The sequence below is a fragment of the Tribolium madens genome, unplaced genomic scaffold, assembly GCF_015345945.1.
Source record: "Tribolium madens isolate multiple individuals breed KSU strain unplaced genomic scaffold, Tmad_KSU_1.1 Scaffold_97;HRSCAF=244;Tcas5.2_LG3a, whole genome shotgun sequence".
In the NCBI taxonomy this organism is placed as follows: domain Eukaryota; kingdom Metazoa; phylum Arthropoda; class Insecta; order Coleoptera; family Tenebrionidae; genus Tribolium; species Tribolium madens.
The window spans coordinates 8,405,926-8,429,808 of NW_025401069.1; the positions used below are offsets into that span (position 1 = coordinate 8,405,926).

General features: G+C 32.3%; 10 protein-coding genes across 10 annotated transcripts; 7 read left to right on the forward strand and 3 right to left on the reverse strand.

Annotated features, from left to right (window-relative positions):
- Nucleotides 1–2,291: 2,291 nt before the first annotated feature.
- On the forward strand, nucleotides 2,292–3,280 carry LOC123015168 (glutathione S-transferase 1-like). The gene is made up of 3 exons (XM_044414747.1): nucleotides 2,292–2,534; nucleotides 2,584–2,787; nucleotides 2,842–3,280. Exons 1-3 carry the CDS (start codon nucleotides 2,394–2,396, stop codon nucleotides 3,154–3,156), a joined length of 660 nt encoding a protein of 219 aa, XP_044270682.1. The 5' UTR covers nucleotides 2,292–2,393; the 3' UTR covers nucleotides 3,157–3,280.
- Nucleotides 3,281–3,539: 259 nt separating this feature from the next.
- LOC123015175 (glutathione S-transferase 1-1-like) lies at nucleotides 3,540–4,334 on the forward strand. The gene is made up of 3 exons (XM_044414755.1): nucleotides 3,540–3,680; nucleotides 3,732–3,932; nucleotides 3,983–4,334. Exons 1-3 carry the CDS (start codon nucleotides 3,540–3,542, stop codon nucleotides 4,292–4,294), a joined length of 654 nt encoding a protein of 217 aa, XP_044270690.1. The 3' UTR covers nucleotides 4,295–4,334.
- Nucleotides 4,335–4,415: 81 nt separating this feature from the next.
- Nucleotides 4,416–5,349, forward strand: LOC123015170 (glutathione S-transferase 1-like). The gene is made up of 3 exons (XM_044414750.1): nucleotides 4,416–4,658; nucleotides 4,705–4,908; nucleotides 4,958–5,349. The coding sequence occupies exons 1-3, from the start codon at nucleotides 4,518–4,520 to the stop codon at nucleotides 5,267–5,269; spliced, it is 657 nt and encodes a 218-aa protein (XP_044270685.1). The 5' UTR covers nucleotides 4,416–4,517; the 3' UTR covers nucleotides 5,270–5,349.
- Nucleotides 5,350–5,646: 297 nt separating this feature from the next.
- LOC123015169 (glutathione S-transferase 1-like) lies at nucleotides 5,647–6,497 on the reverse strand. The gene is made up of 3 exons (XM_044414748.1): nucleotides 6,307–6,497; nucleotides 6,052–6,255; nucleotides 5,647–5,999 (listed from the first exon to the last, which is right to left on the reverse strand). Exons 1-3 carry the CDS (start codon nucleotides 6,445–6,447, stop codon nucleotides 5,688–5,690), a joined length of 657 nt encoding a protein of 218 aa, XP_044270683.1. The 5' UTR covers nucleotides 6,448–6,497; the 3' UTR covers nucleotides 5,647–5,687.
- A 157-nt stretch (nucleotides 6,498–6,654) lies between these two features.
- On the reverse strand, nucleotides 6,655–7,589 carry LOC123015167 (glutathione S-transferase 1-like). The gene is made up of 3 exons (XM_044414746.1): nucleotides 7,354–7,589; nucleotides 7,099–7,302; nucleotides 6,655–7,043 (listed from the first exon to the last, which is right to left on the reverse strand). The coding sequence occupies exons 1-3, from the start codon at nucleotides 7,492–7,494 to the stop codon at nucleotides 6,714–6,716; spliced, it is 675 nt and encodes a 224-aa protein (XP_044270681.1). The 5' UTR covers nucleotides 7,495–7,589; the 3' UTR covers nucleotides 6,655–6,713.
- Nucleotides 6,784–12,391, forward strand: LOC123015171 (glutathione S-transferase D2-like). The gene is made up of 4 exons (XM_044414751.1): nucleotides 6,784–6,918; nucleotides 11,500–11,727; nucleotides 11,790–11,993; nucleotides 12,043–12,391. Exons 2-4 carry the CDS (start codon nucleotides 11,587–11,589, stop codon nucleotides 12,346–12,348), a joined length of 651 nt encoding a protein of 216 aa, XP_044270686.1. The 5' UTR covers nucleotides 6,784–6,918; nucleotides 11,500–11,586; the 3' UTR covers nucleotides 12,349–12,391.
- Nucleotides 12,392–13,400: 1,009 nt separating this feature from the next.
- On the forward strand, nucleotides 13,401–19,648 carry LOC123014841. Its single transcript, XM_044414125.1, has 6 exons — nucleotides 13,401–13,552; nucleotides 13,601–13,804; nucleotides 13,853–14,155; nucleotides 18,528–18,674; nucleotides 19,028–19,228; nucleotides 19,283–19,648. Exons 1-6 carry the CDS (start codon nucleotides 13,412–13,414, stop codon nucleotides 19,610–19,612), a joined length of 1,326 nt encoding a protein of 441 aa, XP_044270060.1. The 5' UTR covers nucleotides 13,401–13,411; the 3' UTR covers nucleotides 19,613–19,648.
- On the forward strand, nucleotides 16,767–17,677 carry LOC123015173 (glutathione S-transferase 1-like). The gene is made up of 3 exons (XM_044414753.1): nucleotides 16,767–17,005; nucleotides 17,064–17,267; nucleotides 17,315–17,677. Exons 1-3 carry the CDS (start codon nucleotides 16,865–16,867, stop codon nucleotides 17,618–17,620), a joined length of 651 nt encoding a protein of 216 aa, XP_044270688.1. The 5' UTR covers nucleotides 16,767–16,864; the 3' UTR covers nucleotides 17,621–17,677.
- Nucleotides 19,649–20,706: 1,058 nt separating the features above from the next.
- LOC123014110 (glutathione S-transferase 1-like) lies at nucleotides 20,707–22,766 on the forward strand. The gene is made up of 3 exons (XM_044413004.1): nucleotides 20,707–21,099; nucleotides 21,241–21,438; nucleotides 22,323–22,766. The coding sequence occupies exons 1-3, from the start codon at nucleotides 20,965–20,967 to the stop codon at nucleotides 22,656–22,658; spliced, it is 669 nt and encodes a 222-aa protein (XP_044268939.1). The 5' UTR covers nucleotides 20,707–20,964; the 3' UTR covers nucleotides 22,659–22,766.
- Nucleotides 22,729–23,780, reverse strand: LOC123014109 (anamorsin homolog). Its single transcript, XM_044413003.1, has 4 exons — nucleotides 23,557–23,780; nucleotides 23,138–23,506; nucleotides 22,957–23,087; nucleotides 22,729–22,900 (listed from the first exon to the last, which is right to left on the reverse strand). Exons 1-4 carry the CDS (start codon nucleotides 23,678–23,680, stop codon nucleotides 22,787–22,789), a joined length of 738 nt encoding a protein of 245 aa, XP_044268938.1. The 5' UTR covers nucleotides 23,681–23,780; the 3' UTR covers nucleotides 22,729–22,786.
- Between the last annotated feature and the right edge of the window lie 103 nt (nucleotides 23,781–23,883).

The following is a 23,883-nucleotide window of genomic DNA, read 5'->3' on the forward strand; positions in this document are numbered from 1 at the left end:
GTAAATAGATATGTATGGCTTGCAAACTGCCGTTTGTTTCTTTGGTATTTGTGTAATCTAATTTGTCTAAAAAATGTTTGTTGTATTTTCTTATCAATGATGTTATAAAAGAAGAGAGGTACCTTTATCTAAAATAACTTGCAACAGCAACATCTCTTTTGCGCAATTCAAATGAGTAAACTAAAATATGGTATCTAGTCTTTTTTAATTAATATTGTTTTTATTAAACTGTTTATTCATAATAGGAATCCGTTGACCAAATACTGTGGAGGTGTGCTAAAGGCATCTACATATATCTAGAGCTTATGACTTTACTCTAATAAAGCTTTATTGATTAATAGATATCGGTTGTAGATAAAACTTTAAAGTTTTAAAAACAGTATTTTTCAAGTGAATAAACTTTGTCTGTTTAACCAGATGACGCTGCAGAATTTTTTTTTTTTTTTCGAAAATTTATCATTATAATCACTAGTTCCTCATATTTATGTATTGTACCTATACATACTCGTAATTGTTAGAACAATCTCTGTGTGTATTATTTGACCACTAGCAAGCGAGACTTCAGATCGCTCCAAATATTTATCTTATGCATGCAAGTCCTCCAGTTAGGGCTGCTTTAATGACTATTAAAGCAATCGGATTGACTAAAATAGAAAAAGAAGTGAATTTACGCATTCGCGAGAACCTCCATCTCGGCTATCTCAAGGGGTAGAACCTCCGTTTATAATTAAAGGTAAACAAATGCGTATCTCTTATAAAGTGTGTACTTTAGTTGAACCCTCAATACACGGTTCCAACTCTTGTTGAAAATGACGGGTTTACAATTTGGGATAGCCATGCAATTATTACATATTTAGTATGAAAATATGCAAACAACGATGCTCTGTATCCCCGAGATTTAAAGAAGCGAGCGCTGGTTTGATCAACGTTTGCATTTCGAATCGGGATTTGTTTTCCCTTGGTTAGCAGCAATTTCAGTAAGTTACTGAAGTATAAATAACTTTGCATTTGAATAATGTAGGTATTCGTTTTCAGGGGCCAATTTTCTTTGAAAAGACATTTGATTTATTGATTTTATTACAGTTTAGTTTCCATTATAAGTAGTTTGTATTATATTTTGGTGTCCATTGGTGCGGGAGAAAGTGACGACATCAATCTAGGAGATTGAATATAGACTTGTTACTAAAAAAATTGTCAATGGTTTTACTTAAAACAAAACTTAATAATTTACTTATCTAGCTGGTAAAAGTAACATGAAGGGTTAAATAATGCTTCATTAGACACATTTATTACTCATATTAATTTTATTTTCAGCCCATCATAAAACTTGTCGCTATTAAATTGTTGTAATTTTGGCACTTTTTAAAAGTATTTTACTGTTTTTTAAACCATTTTCCAATATTTTTAAATAGTAATAACACATATACCAATAAGGGTAAGAAAACAGTTTTTATAGGCAAGGTGAATTACTACATATATTTGAGACGCACAGCGTCGAAAGTTGCTCTAAATACCAACCTCTGTATTTTTCTCTCCATATTTTTTCATGTAATTTTTTTAGGCAGAATAAATTTTTTCAATTACATATTTTTTGATAATAACACTTTGTGTGGTAAGCGACCAATGTGTTTTAAGGAAAAACTAAAAAAGATCATCAAAAGAAATTTGTGTATGTTTCTAAATATTTTTTAAGAGCAAATCAATGAGTGATTGTGTTAAATACTCAATAGTAATGTCCTGAGTGCATGCCGAATTGTCGATAATTAGAATCAATTTGGCATGCACGAGGAATATTTTGCAGACTATTTCCCAGACGAAATTTACAATAACAATATTTTCATTATGAAAAAATTAAAAAAAAATTGTATGTGAATCAAATCTGTGAAATATCTGAGATTCTTCCAATAAGATTCGCGGTAATTTAGCAGACGGACAAATTATCAATAATAGTTGCTGAATTATCGCGTAATTTGAATCTGATTGAATCTTAGAAATTTGAAAGATTTGATTGGCTTAAATTTTGTAAGAGAACGTGTATTAATTCAGAAAAACAAATGTGATAGGGTGAAAAGAACGTAAGACTGACCACAGTATGTAGCCAACTTGTCAATTGAGATTGATAGATTTTTTTAGCATTCAAAAACAAATCTAAGACATATTTTTTTTTAAATAAATGTCGAATTTTTTTTTTTTATTAAACAGAACAACACTTGTTTGTCACCTACAATTAGATGATGCTGCATAAATAGAAAGGCAACTAACCGCTATTTATCTCAATCATTCTACGTCATAATCACTAGTTGGTCATAATAATCTCCACTATAAATATACAGTTACTATAGAGAAAATTATGTTAGTAGTATCTAACTGCTAGTAGTCAAAACAATCACGAAATGGCTCCAATACTTTACCTTATCCACGCAAGTCCTCCTGTTCGGGCCGTTTTAATGACTGCTAAAGCCATTGGACTAACTCTAACAGAAAAAGAAGTAAATTTGTTAGCTGGCGATCACCTTAAACCCGAATACCTTAAGGTAATTAAGTTTCAGCATTCGAATATCTCGTATAAAATGTGTTTTCTAGCTGAACCCTCAACACACCGTTCCAACACTTGTTGACGACGATGGATTTACAATTTGGGACAGTCATGCAATTATCACATATTTGGTATCAAAATATGCAAAAAATGATACTCTGTATCCTAAAGATTTAAAGAAGCGAGCGGTGGTTGATCAACGTTTGCATTTTGAATCGGGGTTTGTTTTCCCTCGGTTAGCGGCAATTTCAGTAAGTCACTAATTTATAAATAATAATCAAGTTGACTTATCTTTAATCCTTCAGCGCCCAATTATCTTTGAAGGTAAAAAGACAATAAACCAACAAGACAAGGAGAATGTTTGTGAGGCTTACGGATTTTTGGAAACTTTTCTAAACGGACATCAATGGGTTGCTGGTGATTTTATCAGCGTGGCTGATTACAGTTTAGTTTCAATTATAAGTAGTTTGAATTATATTATGGTGCCTATTGATGCCGGGAAGTATCCCAATTTACATGCGTGGTTAAAAAGGATGGAGGGTCGGCCAGAGTATGAAGCCAATGTAAAGGGATTGGAAGACTACAGCAGATTATTAAAAAGCAAAATGGCTGTTGCCTAATTATCTAAAAAATAAATCGGTTTAAATATTAATTTTGTGATAACTCGTTGAATTTGTCTCTGTAAAACTGGAAAATGTGTTATACTGATGTACACATTAGTATTATTAAATATTTTTATACTTACATTCATATAAAGTACAATTATTTTTTATGTATGTAATAAAATGCTCTTGATAAATTTTCTTCTTTTTGTATCTGTAGTATAAGTTTTAGTTAATTTACATGATAATTATACGTAGCTAAAAAGGACGAGCAAACAACCTCCATATGACATTTATTGATCTACATATTCTCCTAATTGCAAATCCTTGTCGACGAAGAGCACATCTTTTTAAAGTAAATACTCGTATATCGATGTGGTGTTGTGCCAAATCAGTAAAATATGGCCCCAACACTGTACATGTATCAGGCAAGCTCTTCTGTGCGAGCTGTCCTTATCACAGCAAAAGCTCTTGATTTAAAATTCAACGAAAAAGAAATAGATTTTTTGCATCTAGACCACTTAAAACCGGAGTATTTTCAAGTAAGTAGAATTGCATACCTATCAAAAATAATAATTTATTCTTTCTTATAGTTAAATCCCCAACATACAATTCCGACCCTTGTGGATGATGATTTCATACTTTGGGACAGCCATGCCATTATGATCTATATAGTTTCAAAGTATGCTAAAAATAACTTACTTTACCCTGAAGATTTGAAAAAACGAGCGGTTATTCATCAAAGACTTTATTTTGAGGCTGGAGTTTTATCGGTCCAAATGAGAAATTTTGCAGTAAGTAAATGGAGGTATCTATCTTTTTGTTTTATTACACACAAGAATAGTTTGCAGTTCTTTATGAAAATAAAACCTCAATAGATCAGAAAGATAAAGAAGCTATTCATGAGAGTTACGGAATTTTGGAAACTTTTTTAGAAGGAAAAGTTTGGATCGCTGGTGATTCTGTTACTATTGCTGACTACAGTTTAATAGCAACTGTTAGTACTCTCAATGCTTTTGTTTCAATTGATACAAAAAAGTATCGAAAATTGTCGAAGTGGGTACTACAGTGCGAGAATCTTCCAGAGTATGAGGTTAACAGAAAAGGGTTAATGGAAGTTCACAACATATTGAAAAATAAATTGTCCATAGTTTAAGAATTTTTTGTTTCACGAAAAATTAAAAATTAAAATTGATTTACTGGTTGTGTAACTTATACATATTCATTCTTTGGTGAACTCTGATTACAATTTCTGAGGTCACTTGAACAAAGAATGCGTGCAAAAGTTAATAAATTTTGTGAATGATCATTAAAGAATTATTTGCGTTGAAGTTAGCAAACTATAGTGGAAGTTTACTTGTTCATCGAGCGGCAAAATCATGGCTCCTACTTTATATATGATTCAAGCGAGCCCTCCAGTCAGAGCAGTTTTGATTACGGCGAAAGCTATTGGTCTTGATTTAAATGAAAAAGACATCAACTTTTTTCAAGATGAACACTTGAAACCACACTTTCTTAAAGTAAGTGATTAAAATATCTGAACGTTTACTATACTAAAATATTCAGTTAAACCCTCAACACACTATTCCCACATTGGAAGATGAAGATGGATTTGCAATTTGGGACAGTCATGCAATTATGACTTACCTAGTATCAAAATATGCCAAGGACGACTCTGTTTATCCTGAAGATCTTAAAAAACGAGCGGTTGTAAATCAACGTCTTTTTTTCGAATCTGGTGTGATATTTTTCCATATGAGAAATATTGCAGTTTGTATGTTCTCGTAAAAATGTATTTAAATAATCGGTGTAATTTTAGCGATCTCTTCTTGTTCATTGTCAAAACTTTATAAACGAAGAAGATAAAGAAGGTATGATCGAAGGCTTTGGTTTGTTGGAAAAATTTCTAGAAGGGAAAAGATGGGCTGCTGGTGATTTTGTCAGTCTTGCTGACTACAGTTTAATATCTTCCGTTGGTACTGCTGCATCTATAATACCAGTAGATTCGGAGAAATATCCGAAATTGACAGCCTGGATGAAGAGATGTGAGGAATTGCCAGAATATGAAGCAAATGCGAAAGGTTTTAAAGAAGCAGCCGAAATGCTTAAAATTAGATTAACCAGAAAGTGAAATGATAAGCGCAATAAATCGATAATGTAATTCAGTAATACAAATATTTTTATTTCTAATAAAGATTGCAAAAAGCAAAATGTCATGATTTTTTCCCCTTGATTCGTTACTAATATACTAATCACTAGTGAGTCTTTGTTGGGTTTGTATTTTAGAAAATCTAGAAGCACAAAAACATCCATAGAGGTAATAAAATCCACTAGACGTAATGATTCTCAAAAGGAACACATTTACAAACACTCATCAGCCAGAAATTGTGATCCTTATTAGTCCTGATTTTATCTTTTTGATTCCTTGTATTCTTTTTATTTGCCAGATGGTGCAGTAGAAAGTGTTTTGTCTATTTTCGCTTCTTTTAAACATTAATTAAAAGAATATAATTGCAATATTTTTTTATTAATTGTGGGTTTAACAATTATTATTTTTTAGCCAACTTGCTGTTAAGCATATCAGACATTTCTTGCAGTCCTCTACGATTAGCCTCATATTCCGGTAGTTCTTCACATTGTTTCAGCCAAGCTATCACTCTAGGATACATTTTAGGATCAACAGGAATCACATTGTTTAGTGTACTGATTGATGAAAGAAGGCTGTAGTCTGCAATACTTTTAAAATCACCAGCAACCCATTGCCTTCCTTCCAAAAATTGGTCCAAAAAAGCGTAACTTTCGATAACAGCTTTTTTATTCTTCTCTTCGATGAAATCTTGACCTCCAATAACAATAGGTCTCTGTAATTTTTTTTCTTTAACTTCTATAATTGTAAAAGTGAAAATCACTTACTACAATTCTTCTCAAAAGTGCGAATACGACGCCTGATTCAAAATGAAGTCTTTGGTCAATAACAGCCCGTTTTTTGATATCCTTGGGATAAAGCGCGTCGTTTGTAGCATATTTAGATAGCAAATAGATCATAATAGCATGGCTGTCCCAAATTATAAACCCATCATCATCTACAAGTGTAGGAATTGTATGTTGAGGATTCATCTAAAAAAATTTATAGTGATTTTTTTTCAAGAATGTCCCAAAATGACTTACTTTCACATATCCGGGTTTTAAATGTTCCTCATTCATGAAATCCACTTCTTTCAGATTAAGATCAAGTCCGATGGTTTTGGCAGTCATCATGACTGCTCTTGCCGGAGGACTTGCATAAAGCATGTGCAATGTAGGTGCCATGATGTTGACCACTTTGCACACAATGAAGTACTGATTCGATATCTTTATTAGGTTGAGTTTATCATTTCCTCTGATATTTGCGATGCAGATTATAATAAATCATAGTATTGTAAGCAAATCATGTGGTATGTTTGTCACTCTCATTAAAGAATAATGGTATTTTTATTATACAATTAAGATCACAGGATCACACATTTGGAACAAATGGTAGCAGAAAACTTGCGAATGATATTTAATAAATTTATTTGATATCATTATCAATAACTCTAATGATATTTCTTTAGGAATGACATATTTAATCTAGCGTTGAGCATTTTAGCACCTTCTTCTTGGCCTTTACGGGTGACTTCATACTCAGGAAGGCTTTTACATCTTTGAAACCAAGCAATTAACTTTGGATATTTCTCTGGATCAATTGGTATCACATTATTAACGCTAGCGATAGATGAAACTAGGCTGTAATCAGCAATGGTAAGTGAATTACCCGCCATCCATTCACTGTCTTCTATAAATTTTTCCAAAACATCAAAACTTTCAAGTAAAGCTTGCTTTTCGTTTGAGTCTATGAAATTTTTACCGTCCAAAAGAATTGAACACTGAAATTTAATTTCCGTTAGTTTGTCAGTACTATAGCTATTGAAATATACTAACAGCAATATTTTTCATATGAAAGAATATAACACTAGATTCGAAAAATAATCGTTGATTAACTATCGCTCGTTTCTTAACATCTTCTGGGTAAAGAGAGTCGTTTTTCGCATATTTTGCTACCATATAAGCCATAATTGCATGGCTATCCCAAAATACAAATCCGTCCTCATCAACAAAGGTTGGAATAGTATGTTGTGGGTTTATCTTGTAAATAAAAAAGTGAATTTTTAACTGCAAAGTATTATATATACTTACTTTGCAAAATTCCGTTTTCACATTATCGTCTCGAAAAAAATAAATACCTTTTTCTATGAATTCTACTCCAAGGGCTTTAGCTGTCATGACTACAGCTCTGCATGGAGGACTTGCAGGAAGCATGTATAAAGTAGGTGCCATGATAATAATGAACTGTTTAAAACTATTGTCATTAACTTTATTTAAATACGTCTATTCTGTTTTATATTCATGCAGCAAATGAAATATGTTTGTGTTTTGAGCAGAAGGATTTGTATTTATTTTTATTTTTATTTATTAAAGTTGGTTTTTTATGTTCTTCTAAATCTGACCCGATTGTTAAAAGGGAGATTCTTTTTGATGGTTGACAGTTTTGATTGTGTGTTTTTTTTTATAAAACAACTTGAAAAAAATAATAGGTATATTTTTTCTCCTTTTTTTTTTCTAATATATAATATCGAATAGAATTTTTCAACAATGTGGAGAATTACATAATTACGAATGAATTAATTGAATTTTAGTTAGGTGTGCGTGTGTAATAGGTCATTACAGGTATAACCTTGCGTAGACATAGTTTGCTATTGAACTTTATTATGTGCAAATTAAAACTTTAGAATATGAATTGCAAGTATGTAAAAAAAGTAATCAAGAAATGGAGTTTGGATGCAACAAAATCAGTATTTCAACATTGTAATTTTGATTAAGATATTAACTACAACACATTATACATATTGTTGTAGACTGTTGAAATTTTTGAAGCGTCGACTCGAATTAAATGGTAGGTATTATTGAAATAAAAAAATAATTAATTCTTCAACACGACTTACTATAAAGTTCTCGGAATAAAATGATTGTGATTTTCAAACTGGAATCGATGTGAGTTAAAAACCGCACGACTTTCTGGAAAAAAATTTCACCTGTTTAAAGCCATAATGTCGCTTATGGCCTATATTAGAAATTCTAATGTTAAGTTAAAAGAAGTTAAATTAAAAGTAGAAAACTCATAAATGTAAATCATTTTATTGTTGGAGGAGGAGTGTTCAGCGAGTTAGTAAAGTCTATTATTGACCTTTAAATGTTAAAATATTCCATTTTCCATTCCAATAGTAGTGAATGAAACAAATTTTATAGACAGCCATTTTGCCAATTTGCTGGCATATTGGGATTATGTACACTTGTCCTAAGTGACTTATTTGAAAAAACACATGTGTCATAACAAACTTTACTCAACACAAGTGCCACTTAAATTCATTTTTTAATTTTGTTTGTGACATCTTGAGTTATCAAAAATTGTCATGTTTAAATTATCTATTAATAAAAATTTGTGCACAATAATTATGAATTAACACATTTCGTGATATAGACAAAATTTTCTATGTTAAGAAGCACTTTTAAGTTACTTATACAGGGTGATTCTTAAATAGACCGACAAAATTTTATCCTTGGTAGTATCAAATGAGAACATGCTGGAAAAAATATTGAAAAAATTCTTTGTTTAATCGTTCTCCAAATAAAATTTATTAAAGTTATTTTCGAGATAAAGCGTACGCCACTGATGTGTAAATAGTATTAGCACAGGTAGTGGAAACCAAGGTATTAATTTGATCAAAATGTACTTGATCATTGCAACAATTCATAAACGCCGTAAGTGGCACGGATCAAGGGGGTTCTGCCCCTAAAAAATATCGACGTAAAAAAGGTACTGATTATTTCCATTTATGCTTGGAAAGCTGTGATTTTTTGTCGGTCTATTTAAGAATCACCCTGTATATTATACAAGGTGTCCCACGAGTAATAATGAGCCTGAAAAAAATTTGGAAGCAACCAACATTAACCAACTCTGGAATCAAAGATAATGTGGATATTAAAATATTTAGTTTTTATAAACTAAACATAGTGACCAAACAGCACACTTCCAACTTTAATTTATAAAAAGTCAAACCTTTGAAAATTTGGTGAGAATTACTAAAATTTTGCCGAAAAAACCAACAAGATTTTCATTTATGAAGAATGTTTGAAAAACGCTTCGCAGACTGCAGCGTGGTATCCAAATAGACGGACTTTCTAAAACTGGAGTAGTCATTTTGACTGAAATTTGTCAAAAATAAAAATACGATTACTATGTTAAACTAATTAAAACAAATTACTTTAATATCCACGTTATCTATGAAATGTAATGTTGGTTGTTTCAAAAAATTTTTGGGCTCATTATTACTCGTAGGACACCCTGTATAAAAATGTAAACATATGTAGTATTTTTCGGAAAAGTAAATATATCGCCACTGCTTATTAGAACGAAATCATGTAATCTTTTCCATCAATGTTAAAGAACTTATCGTCCTTCTCAATTTCGTTTTACATCATTCTAAATAATAAATTCGTTTCGATAAATAACATTTTTATATCCAATACGAGAAATGTTTCTTCACTGATTTCATGTTTCTCTTTTACGAGTGGTCCCTCCAGTTCTAATTGTATCTATCATCAAGGAAATACAGAAACACCTTTTTGCTTTATATGAGATGAGTTGTTAATTAAGCGCGTGTGTACTTGCTCACCACACACAGTTTTCTTTATTTCATTTCAAAGGAACGGGTGCTTAGGGTTGCGTGTAATTATTATGCTTTGCGACACGAATGTGGGGCACGAGCAATTCTTTATGAAGTTTCTCAACTCTTATAATAGCAAAACTAGGTTTAGGTACCTATTTATTTTTCATTTTTGCCTAAAGGGTTTCAACGAATCAGCAAATCTGTTATTGACATACCTATTATGTATTTTTTAGTTCAATTAACAAACTTTATTGTTTGTTACATTCTAAATATAACTTTAGAGATACTGTTTTATCTTATCTGGTACGCATAATGAAAAGAGAAATTTGTAGTGTCATCAAAGTTTTTCTGTAAAAAGAGAAAAAAACAGTTTTTTTGAGTATGCAACTATTAGTAGTTTTCATTTTCTTTTTCAAACGAAATCGATCATACAAATAAAAATTTGCTTTTCAACAAAAAGTAGTCGATTAGCCAAGTGCCATTCCCCATATAAAAAAATCCGAAAACCTTGCACCATGATTTAATTGTTTCATTGTTAAGTAGGTAATTATTCAAATGATGGTTTTACTACATATATCTACCTTAAAAACAAAAAAGTCAATTGTAACAGGTTGAACTTGAATGTGCTACTAAAACTATGAAAAATAACAGAGAGCAGGTTTTGAAGCCGACCTCTCTAGAATTGTTTGAAAAGTTGGGCGAAATTTCGAACTTTTCTGACAAAACAGGGTTTTTCAGAAGATAATTTAACAAGTGAAAGTAAAAAAAAATGTGTTATTTCAAATTTTATTGTATTACACATTGTAATCTTTTTTTATTCAAATGTGTTACATCATTGAATAAAGAAGATATTTTCCGAAATATTTATTATGATCCTTCGTACTATTAATTATGTTAGCCTTCTATATGTATAGCTTTTTCTAAGTAAATGTCAAAGTAGACATTTTGAAAAATATTTCAGATGATGGAATTAGAATACTTTTAACAACATTTCAAAACAAATTGAGTAACAGTTTTTAAAATATTCATTGTATCCATGCATTTTAGCGACTTTGTATAAAAATCTTATACACGTAAAAATTAAACTCCTAAATATAAAACAATAGGTTTTAACAAATGTGCTGCAAAAAAAGAAAGTGCTCTTCTCATCTTCGACACGTGTACCTGGATACAGAAATATTACTAAGTACCGATCTCTTAACTTTTTCACTTCGGAAATATGAGTATAATAAAATAATACCTAATTATTCAATTGAGTATTCTAACGTTAACTTTAAATAAGTAATTATCTTCCACGTAGAAAGTGTATCAAGGTTACATCCATCGACCCACTAATTGACCTTTGAAAAATTTTCTTCGAGCAAAATTTTGTCTCTTCAATTAATTCCGAAAGATAGTTAACGTCCAAATTTTGGACAAATCTGATTCATTTGGAAATATTCGGAAATCCCTTTCATTTTTTGTTATACTTCAAAACCAACTGAAATATTCCCACCTTTCACAAATAAAACTCAAAATTTGAAATTTCCTCGGAAGGTATCTTTCACCAGAAACCGCGGTGACACAGTCACTTCAGCTTCAACCATTTTGCCAACTCATGTATGATTCATTGTAGATATGGCTAGTTATCTGAATCGATAAAACGAGTGGAACTACGCGAGATACAACTAGTATTCCAGTGTAACTTGTTATAACCACAACCATGGCTATCACTTTGTACATGGTCGCTCCAAGTCCTGCGGTACGTGCCGTACAAATTACAGCAAAAGCTCTCGGGATAGAACTGAAAGAGAAGCCTTTAAATTTTATGGAAGGTGAACATTTAAAACCAGAATATCTTAAGGTAGGTAACACTTTTTTTATTAATCGCAAAATAAAATTATTCATATCTAATTAAAAAAATAGATTAATCCCCAACACACCGTACCGACCATTGTTGAAGAAGACGGTTTCACTCTGTGGGACAGCAATGCCATTAACGCTTACCTCGTTTCAAAATATGGCAAAAATGATTCCCTCTATCCTAAAGACTTGAAGAAAAGGGCAATTGTTGACCAAAGACTTCATTTTAATAATGGTGTTGCTTTTGCCACTGGTTTAAAAATTATTGTAAGTTAGTACTAATTATAGACGTATCCTTTAGTTACTTAATTCTTAGGGTGCTATTCTTCGCGCTGGTAAAACAAAAATCGATGATCAAGATCGCGAAGAACTTAACAGAGTTTATGGATTTGTGGAAGCATTCCTTCAGAGCAAACAATGGATTGCTGGTGATTCTGTAACCATTGCTGACTACAACTTGTATGCCACTCTGAGTGCTATGAATGTTTTGGTACCGATCGATGCGCAGAAATACCCAAAAGTAGCAGCTTGGTACAAAAAAGTTGATGCTTTACCGGAAGTTGACGTAAGCAAAGAAGGGTTGGCTAAATTCGAGGCCATGATTAAAAGTAAACTTAAGTAATTATTTATTGTTTTTTTTTTAAATAAATGTTTAGTGAAGTTAATGTGTTTTATCATTTTGCAATTAAAATGAGCGAGAAAAAATTTATCCTCTAGAACAAGGGTCGGCAAACTTTTTTTTACATCTTAAAATTTTTAGTTACAGCGGTTACAACCATGTAGCAAACTCGAAGACAATTATGTGAGCAACAAAAAAAACCAAATTCATTATTTAAAATTTTAAAGTGATATTTTTGTATAATACATATCTATATGTATTTCTTATTTTTTTTTATAAATAATCTGTTGAAATCGAAATAAGTGCACAAAAACGGAGTAACTTCTTGATATATAAGAACTGCAAGTTTGCATCTGAAAATTTTCATTTCAATTTTATTAATGAATTAAAATTGTTTTAAGTTTCGTCAAAATTCTTCCACACGCCACTGTCAAAATCTTTGCAAAAAGACGATTTAGCATTGAAACAATTTTTTATCGTGGCTTACTGGTTAGGTCAGTGTGTTAGAGTTTTCTTTACATGTTCTTGATATCTTATATTACTTAGCATTTTTTTCTGGGGCGCGAGTTCTGAAACACCCTCTGTATACATGAATCAGGTCCGATGAGATGTCATTTTCACATTTTTTTCTGGGGCGCGAGTTCTGAAACACCCTCTGTATACATGAATCAGGTCCGATGAGATGTCAAAAATGGTTCAAGTTATTTTTTAAATTTAATAAATCATTTCTGACAAATATCGACTGAAAAGTTGATGATCCACTTCATCATATGTTGTATAAAAGGCTGTAAATTTTAAATACAAAAACACAAAACACGATGAATCGGGCAAGAGTACAAAATTAATACATTTTTATTGTACAAAGTACACTTAAAAGATGGTCTTACGAAGGTACAGGTGTAAAAATATTAGGTTTCAAAAAAATTGTAAAAGTGAAACTATATACATAATTCCTAAACAATCAACCAATATTTACAAGTCAGATAATAATATCATTGTTTTTTTAAACATTTGCATAAAGAAAGATAAGAAACGTGACACTTGATTCATTTGTTTTCCATTAATCATGGCGCCCACACTGTATATGATGCCTTCTAGCCCCCCAGTACGAGCCGTCCTTATGACTGCTAAATCAATCGGTCTTGATCTAGAGCTTAAACAATTAAACTTGCGAAGAGGTGACCATAAAACTGCCGAATATCTTAAGGTAAGATACCTTTTTAACTTTTTTTTTTTGAATTATATATACTTTCAGTTAAATCCCCAACACACCGTTCCCACTTTAGTTGATGATGATGGTTTCGTTCTTTGGGACAGCCACGCAATTATAGTTTATCTTCTTTCAAAGTACGCCAAAAACGATTCTCTTTATCCAAAGGACTTGAAAAAGAGAGCCGTCATAGACCAAAGAATGCATTTTGACAGTGGTGTTGCTTTTTCCGTGTTTCTAACAATTTTGGTATGTATGAATTCAAAAATTCAAATATCTGGTTCTTATTTCGAATAGTATCCATTAATCTATCGTGAGAAGAAAACAATCACACAAGAAGATAAGAATGCAGCTGAGGAAGTTTATTCCTTTTTAGAAGCTTTTCTAGAAGGAAAACAATGGATGACTGGGGATTCTGTTACGGTTGCTGATTATAGTTTGATAGCCACGATTAGTTCTCTAAACGTTTTGGTAAAAATTGATCCAGTAAAGTACTCAAAGCTAAATACTTGGGTAAAAAATGTTGAAAAACTACCGGCTTATGAGGCGAATAAATCAGGACTGGAACAATTCGTTGGTTATGTTAACTCAATATCAGGATAAATATTTCGTATTATGTTTAACTACGAAAAATACATAATTAAAACAAATAAAACAAGTTTTTGATTGAGGACAAAGGTCAAGGTTGCATGAAAACATGAAAGTCTGATGAGCGTCAACTGTTACACAAGTTTATTATTTGTTGTTGGTGTATTCAGTGGCGTATCATCAATCATTACATATTTCTCCAATATCGATTACCAACAATGTATCTAATCAGAAGAAAGGTGGATGTGTATTATGTACAGAATATTGATGCAGTATTTATCCTTGAAATGAATGCATTACATGTAGATTAACTGAATGGCAGAATAATAAATTATTTATCGGAAATTTTACTTGTATAACAACGCAATTGAAAAAAGATATCCAGCTGAATTATTGTGGCTAATAACGCCCACACTGTACACGGTTTTCTCTACAGACTCTAGTTTAAGTTTGCAGTTTGAATGGAACTAACTTGTAAACAATGAAAAAAAGACATTAACTTGTCTTTGCTAAAGTTTAGAATATTCATTCCATATTGCTTTTATTGCTTTATTTCGAAAATTATTAGAAAAGGTTTTCTTAAAGTAAAAGTAATGCAAATAAAATTAAGGGCATATTTAAATTATAAAAACTTGGGTCATAGATACCTATTCAGGGCAGGCTCGGAAGAATTTTTATATATAAAACAGCTATTAACAAAAAACAATAGGACGGAGTGCACGAAAGAATTTTTAACACGAGTTTTTTTAATAATACCCAGCTAGGTGCAGTTGCACTTTAGGAAAAAAAATTAATAATTAAATGAGTCTACATCATATTATTGCTATGCAACCAACATTAAGTTTTTGTATACGTGCCTATTTCTATTATGTCAATTATTATGAATACAGGTGACTCATGGACCTAGTATAATACTATCTCCATGAGCTGACTATTCAATTCACCTCTTTTTTTCAAATATTAACCAATAAAATAGCAGATATTGACTACGGCATCTTAGCAACAACAAATTCAAGCGAATATTCCACTCGTAATAAAATACATAAATGATTTTCATCTAGCTAGCTTAGGAATTTTTTTGCATGTAATTTTATTTGTGACGCTCTAATTTTTTGAAAGCTCTAGTTCTGTCGTTAGTGTCACGTATTAATTAATAATAAATTGTTGTTAATTAAACTTTTATTATTTCAACTAATTTCCAATAATAATTGATAATAATGTATACTTTGGAAGAAAACAAGTTTATAATCGAAGTCTATTTTCGAAGTGGACGATTTTTCAATTTTGAGTTAAAACAAGTAGGTACCCCTATTTTCGTAAAGCGGCGTTTTTTTATTTTACATGGAAAATTCACAGCTGGCTAGATGAAAATCTTTTATAACCACTTTGTATAATTGGATATTCAACGTTGCTATGACAACGAAATCAAGTGTAACGCATATTTGCCATTTGGTCTGTTGAATACAATTCGTAGTCAAAGATTGTAGAATATTTTTATTCATGGTCATTACGCTTGCGAACACCATTCGTGCACACTCATGAGCATTCATAACAATATTCCACTTTTTTTTTGACTACTATCGTGGTATTATAACAGAATATTAATTGCTCATATTTGTCCTACATAATATTTTGGTTGATTGTTTACAAAACTTTGTTTAACAATTTTTTTGTCAGCAAGTGAAAAGACAAAAATGCTCTTTTCCAAAATGTTAAATTTGACTCGTCTTCCTTGTATCTATAGAAATTTTAAAAATGTTTAGTTAAATCCATATTTTCTAGTCACTCTGTATAAAAAATATAAGTGGGTGATAAGCAAGGATATACTCGTAGATCAATAATAAATTAGAGCAAGAGAGGTGCACGATTACATCAGTTTCTTATTACAAAATAAGCATTATTTAGTTCGTTATGTAACAAGGCTAAATTACTTCAATTCTTCTATGTGGAAAAAACAAAGATACAAAATTCATGTTTCATTGTTTTATGGAAAAGGATTGTGGTTCAAACGACAGCAAATTACCAAAAACGATGTTACACTTTTTAAAACTTAATTTTTAATGGTAATTTCTGGTTTTTGTATATTTTTTTAAAGTTTGTGTACATACTTATAAAATAGAGACTGCCATAAGCAGAAAATGGTTGCATAACTGATAACATGTTTTAACTCGAGTTTTAATCACTAGGTCACTCGGTGTACTTTTAGAAAAAATTTAGTAATTAATTGTTAAACAAACAAAACGAATGTATATCATTTTATTGTTATACAACTAACATTGACTTAAACAAAAATATAAACCGTGATATTGATCAATAATAAATACATTAGAGTGCGAAGGGTTCACGAATACAGTTTCCTGATACAAAATTATAGAAATCCTAAATTACTTATTTTTCTATTTTGCATGTGAAAAAATACAAATGCTACAAAATTTTAATTTGTCTTACCCTTTCGGTAAGTAGGTAATAAGACCACTAATCTTAGTGGGATCTCCCAAGAAAAGCAAATTACTATTTTACTCTTTTTAGTACTTAATATTTGTGATTTCTGATTTTTTATACCTATAATTTTTGAAAAAGTTTATAACAATCTTTAAATTTATATTTAATTTTTTTCTTCATGAATATGGAAAATAAGGAATGAATTGCTTATATCGCATAATGAAGCAATTATAATTGTTTCTTATGCACTTATTTTGATTCATTCATTTTCCATTTGCCATGGGGCCAGCGTTGTATGTGACGCACCTTACTCCGCCAGTACGAGCTGTTCTTATGACCGTGAAATCAATTGATCTTGATGTAAAACTCAAACAGTTAAATGTGGAAAAAAATGAGCATAAAAGTCCTGAATTTCTTAAGGTAAGGTACTTTTCTGGTTCCTTGTAATTACAAGATTTCAATTGAACACATGCATCAGTTAAATCCCCAACATACCGTTCCCACTTTGGTCGACGATGATGGTTTTGTCCTTTGGGATAGTCATGCCATTATGGCTTACCTCGTTTCGAAGTATGCCAAAGACGACTCTCTTTATCCACGAGATATAAAAAGAAGAGCTCTGGTGAACCAAAGATTGCATTTTGAAAATGGGGTTGCATTTCCTGAGATGTTAAAAATTTTGGTAAGCGGAAAATTGTATGAAGTGGTCATAGATGGTTTTTTATATAGTATCCAATACTCTATGAAGGGAAAAAAGTAATTACACAAGACGATAAAATCGCAGCTGAGGAGATTTATTCATTTTTAGAGGCTTTTCTTGAAGGAAAACTGTGGATGGCTGGCGATTCTGTCACGATTGCGGATTACAGCTTGATAACAACGATTAGTGCTCTTAACGTTTTGGTAAAAATCGATCGTTTTGTGTATCCAAACTTGATTACATGGGTGAAGAATCTTGAACAACTACCCGTTTATGAGGAGAATAGAAAATGGCTTGACAGTTACACTAATTACGTTAAATTATTGTTACGGTGAACGTTTCGAAATTTATTTCAGTTGAATAATACAAGAATAATTAATTTGCGGAAAGCATGAAAGTGTTTTTTTTTACCATAACCAAACGTAACTTTGTCCTTTGTAATTTCTAACTGGGGAATTTCAGACGAATTCCAGAATGAAAAAAAGTTAATTTATTCACTAGCCCAGAAATAAATACAGGGGGTCTAAAGAAATACGGGTCTAAAGATAATTGTGTACAAAACTATTTAAAATTAATTTAAATTTGTTTGGCGTTGAAAAGTAAAAAAAACTTCATCAAAAAAAACTTTATTTCATAATCTCGATCGAGAATCTTTTTTCATCTAGGCTCAACACACAAATATCTCAAAATTTTATAGAGGCACTATTAAGCTCGTATTATAGGTGAAGAAATTTATCAACGATAGTAAAGGTAATGAGGATTGCATTGAACAATAAACATGAACGATTTTCTAATATTATATATAATATATAAATGCAGTTTAGATGTTCAATAAAATAAAAGTCACTCAAGTAACACTGATTAATTATAAGATGTATGGTATTTAATCGTTATTAATAGATAAGTACATAAGTTTAAAATAAACTATAAACACTTAAACATTGATAATTTCATTTGTTGTAATTATTTAATAATTTTATCTAATTTTCAAAACAATTCATTATTATAACATTTAATATTTTATCTGATAAATACGAGTAGTATGATATGCAGGCAATGTAGAAACATATGAATCTATTTTTTAAATTAAATAAATCTTACATTAAAAAAGACTTTAATCGCAGGGAAATTATCTGCAAAAGAAATCTGATAAACACATATGCAACTAAAATCTGATAAGCCTTTATATCTCCTATAAAACAATTATTCCCACTTGTGTGTTCCAGATAATACGGTAGTTAGTCGATCATGTCTCTAAAACTGTACCACACCTCACTAAGCCCAGCTTGTCGGGCGTCTCTTTTGACAATTAACGCCTTGGGTATTGAGGTCGAACTTGTCCCAATAAATCTAAACGCACAAGAACATCTCACTACAGAGTTTCTTCAGGTAAGTCCTAGACCAATTTCCGCAGCAAATAGAAACCTTGAGTCACACCCAAATGGATCTCCCTTGATTAAATTTTTTATGGGCGTTATCGATTTCCACATTTTAATTCTGTATTAATAACAGCGTTTCGACAGGATTGACATTAAACTCTCGTTTGAATACCATGTTTTGTATAAAACATACCAAAGTACTTTTTGTACGTGTATTGGCAAACAAAAATACCTGCGGTATAACTCGGCAAACTGGCTTGAAATCAAACGAAATTTTGTTTATTGGATCGATGAATTTATTTGCTCTACATTCAGTATAAATTTTATATCGCTCTCGAAATGTCTCAATTAAATCACTTGTAGCTTAATCCTTTTCACACCGTGCCGACTCTTCAAGATGGATCTTTCAGTCTTTGTGACAGTCATGCTATTAATGCATATCTTGTCGAAAACTACGGAACGGATGATTCGCTCTACCCTAAAGACTTGCAACAAAAGGCCATCGTCAACCAAAGGTTGCATTTTGATTCAAATGTACTGAGTGCACGGCTATCGGCAATTACGGTAATCATTATTGTCAATAATTAATATTGCAGTCACGACATAATTATGTTCCAGAGCTCCATTTTAAGAGGCGGTGCCAAAACTGTCGCCAAAGACAAAGCCGATGCCTTGCTCCAAGGCTTAACCCTATTGGAGACAATCCTCGAAACGAATAAATTCGTCTGTGGTGACAAATTGTCCATTGCTGATTTCAGTCTAGTTACTACTGTCAGCAGTGCCAATGCAGTCCTCCCTTTAGCCTCCAACAGGTTTCCGAAAATTTTTGAGTGGTGGAACCGACTGGAAGCTCTTCCTTACTACAAAGAAGCAAATCAAGAAGGTCTTAACGCTTTTACTAAGCTCATTAAAAGTAAAAATATTATGAGACAAAATTCAACAAGATAAATTCTAAGTCTCACAGTCATGTTTTTTATTTTACATTCCTCGACGACCGTGAGTTAAAATTAAAAGTGCCGAGTGATGAGATTGAGACTAAATATTCGTAGCTCACCTATTGAGTGAGTGAAAAGTCCGAAGTTGTGTCGGAATTAATTTAAACAGAGGATGGGCAAAAAGGAATTAGTTTTGCTGTCTCATTCTCTACAGAGGCGTATTAGAGTTGTAGTTGATTGATCATCACATCGCATTTTTCGATGGCGGATTGTCTACGACCGGAAGAAATATGAAGTAATCAAAGAGAAAATTGAATGGTTTGGTGGAAAAGGGAGGGTTTTCAATTTAGCGGAAAATTACAATTCTGTTGTTGGGGAGTATTTAAACGTTTATAGATTTTAGAAGTATCGGTACTTTGATCACTTTTTTCGTTTTATGTAATCCAAATTCCAGAGAAATATTAAAATTAATGGTTGCGCAAAGATAGGATTTTCAAGTAAACCAAGAGTTGCCAAAAATAATGGAAGCTTTTTAACTGCTTGAAGATTTTTTACTAAAAATAAGATATGAGTGTACTGAATAATACGAAATGCTAGTTGTAGATAATATAATAGTCGCTGCAAGATCTCATTGAATCTAAATTTCGGTACCTAAAGAAGTCGGTTTTTACATTTTATAGTCCTCAATTGCAAACTATTGGCTAAATGTTAGTAAATCAAAACCAAACCAATAGAATCAAGCGCTGACAGGTGACTATAGTGGTGTTGTTAGTTGGAGGACGGAGATCGATTTTTATTGGCTTTTTCTCGGTATACTGTCGACGTTCCCTAATAAAATTCCTATGGCGCCTACCATTATCTCAATACGATCCATTTAGTAAATGTATAAATACTACAAAACTTTTCTCTTTGTTTTGAAATATCTTCTTTGAAAGAAAAACGGTTTTTTCATCAAATACACCATTACGTTATCTCATCATCTAGTCCGTCGCTTCCAATCTCGCAAAAGTTAAATTCGCAAAGTTGTAATCCCCTTATCGTGCGTCACGCCCCGCTCGGCCTGAAATCCATCCGATCCGTTCCTGCGCTCCTGCGAGGCAAATGCCCCGAAAGACTGAAAGCAACAGTTGGTGCAGGACAGGACAGTTATTGATTTCTTGGCAGAAATCGAGCGTTCGTGTCTCGCAGAATGCATCTGATAGTCGTTGTGTGATGTCACACTTTATCGTCGATTCCGTCTATTGTCGTTGCTCACGGACGTTCACATTTGGCATGTTTTTAAGTGTCGTTGGAAGCAAGGCCGGAGCGACCATGCATGACTGAAAATGAAGCGTTTGTGTGGCAAGTGAGCAACCACGTCAAGCAATGTTCAAACTGTACTACAACGACATGAGCCCCCAGAGCAGGGCTGTTCTAATGACGGCGGGGGCCATCGGGACGCATCTAGACCTCCAGGAGGTCAACATCTACGGCAAGGATCTCGACCCTGAACTCCTCCAGGTAAGAACTAACTCCAAGTGTGCTGTAACTTCCGGGTTTTCCGGAAATGAATATAAATTTCTTGGGTGTTGAATGATGATTCACTCTCACGTTCGGGTGTAGTGAAAATGAAGTATGCGACTTACTCAAGTTTTCTTGCAGATAAACCCCCATCACATGGTGCCCACGCTGGTCGATGGTGACTTTACCATCTGGGACAGCCATGCGATCGTGGGGTACCTCGTCGGTCGACACTCCTCCGACGAGTTGTACCCCAAAGAAACGAAACTGAGAGCTTTAGTTGATCAATTTTTACATTTTGATTCAGGCGTCTTGTTTACCAGAGTCAATAGCATTATCGTAAGTATGCATAAGTATTGACGTCATTATCATAAAATTGTCTTGTATTCATGGAATATGTGTGCAAATTAGAGTCACGTGGGTGCAATTGTTCCGATACAGTTCGCTCAACGCCCACTCAACTGTTGATTCCGAAGTTTGTTTTGCATGTCACAACCGTTTGTAAAAAAGTCACAATGATTTGTAAACAAAATAAAAAAGTGAAAGTATTTGCGAAAACGAAGTTTATAATCTTGATGCAAAAATAGAGCAAAAATGTGGGAAATGTTAAAGTAGCGAGGCTATTTCGGTACAGTATGTTGCGTTTATTGTGACCACAAGCAATTTGAGTGGTATCCAAATTTGAAAAATTACAAAATCGCGGTTTTTTACTTGTATGTTCCCACAAGAATTTTAATGTGTAAAGCGAAAAAACTGTAGAGTGATGTATCTACTTTAAGTCTAAATTTACATTTTGTAAATAGTCAGACAACAAATACAAAAAATACCGGTGAATAGGGCTTTTGAATAATTCAATTTGTTTTGCACTTAAATAAAATATCTACAATTTCCTAGATGGTGCAGTAAATGATCATAAAAATATTTATAGAAAAGTGCTTTGAAATATGTATTCGAATATGGCTTTTCGTCATAAAATATACAAGCATGTGATAAATCCTAGTCTTTAACATTAAAATATATATCCCGTTTGGACATTCTATTGTCGTAACTTTTGTTTTATTTGATTCAGGACAATTAATTTGTTCAAAACATCAAATTCAGTTTATTTTCTTTGTTGGAGAACCTTTTATTTAAATGAGATTTTGTTGGTTAGCTATTTATAAATAAAATATTTTCTCTTTCATTGGATCGATGGAGTGTATTAATTTGGTTTTCTCTTTCAGAATTCTATAGTGGTGGAGAACGATAAAGAAATCTCGACGCAAAGAATAAGTGCAATTACGGAATCTTACAAATTTTTAGATAAATTTCTACAAAACAAAAATTACTTAATTGGTCCAAACCTCACGGTGGCTGACTTATGTTGCGTTGCAACGATCAGTACAGCCACTATAATTACCCCCATATCAACGGAAAAGTACCCCAACCTGTCCACGTGGTACAGAACCTGCAAGAACCTACCCTATTACGAACAAACGAACGGGGTGGGTCTCAACAAACTCGACGCTTTGGTCGAACTCAAGTTAGGCCGACCTCGAACCAAAGACTTCTGTGAATAAACTTTCTCTGTGTGAATTTAAAAAAGAACCTCAAACTGGTCTTATGTTTCTCGTGATATTATACATTTAATTTATTTAACGCTTTTATTAATAGAATATTTATACATATACTGGCTATGTGGAATTAATTAAATATCTGCCTTTAAAAGATTATCGCTTAGTTGGATCTTTTCACCTGGTTTGAAGGCCGGCATTCCTAGGTAAGGGCAACTCGCGCAACGGAAGGCATCTCCTAAGTAGCACTACAAAATATATTCAAATTTAATAGTGAAAAAGACAAAATTCTTGTATACTATACATTGCCACAGGATGATTTCGGGGCGTTAGCTGTATCTACGACTTGGCCTGTTTTCGCCTCCTGTGCAAGTTCCTCCGCAAGGCCGCAAGAGCAGTCCTTGCAAGCCTTACGTTTACCAGTGGTTCCACAAACTGTAATTTTGCAATAAATACCCACTATATCATTGGAATCTTGGACTTACCCCGAAGTGATGACGGATCAGGCTTTTTCAAATCCTCATCATCAAGCAAATTATCAGGATCTATAGTTTCATCTTCATCCGCATCATCCAGTTTCCATACTGCGGCTGCGGGTTTTTTGAGGTTAAGTTTTGCAGAAGACCCAATTTCGTATTTGGGTTTACTTGAGATCACCCAACCGTTTTCACTACGGACATTAGTGAAACCACTCGTTTTCAAATTAAGCTCTACATTGTCTAAATCTTTGATCTTATTAATACACAATTGTCCCCCAGGTTTGCACAACTTGAATAATTGTTTTGTTAAAGAGTCTGTAATCTGTTCCTGAGGAACTTCAACCAAAATAGAATCATTTGCATTTTCAGTGAGTCCTAAAATACAAACATAAATGTTTTTGTGACGAAAACGTGTTGAGTCATACCTGATAATTCATTTGGAGATTTGAGGTTTTTTATGTTTTTAAAGGTGGGGTTAGAAAGTGATTTTGCACCTTCTTCACATACTGCTAACACGGTTTCACCCTCTTTTAAATTTAACACTTCCATAATGCAATAAATTTTAAATGATGAAATTCACTTGACTACAATTTGAAGTATTTTATCACAACACTCAAACACTACTGTCAAAGTATCATGTTGGCTAACCTTAAAATTAGTTACTTTTAAATTATTACGTTGCATCAGTGAAACAAATAAATTTTAAATGATTGAGATTTTCAAAAATATTTTAAAAATTTTGTAGTTGTAGG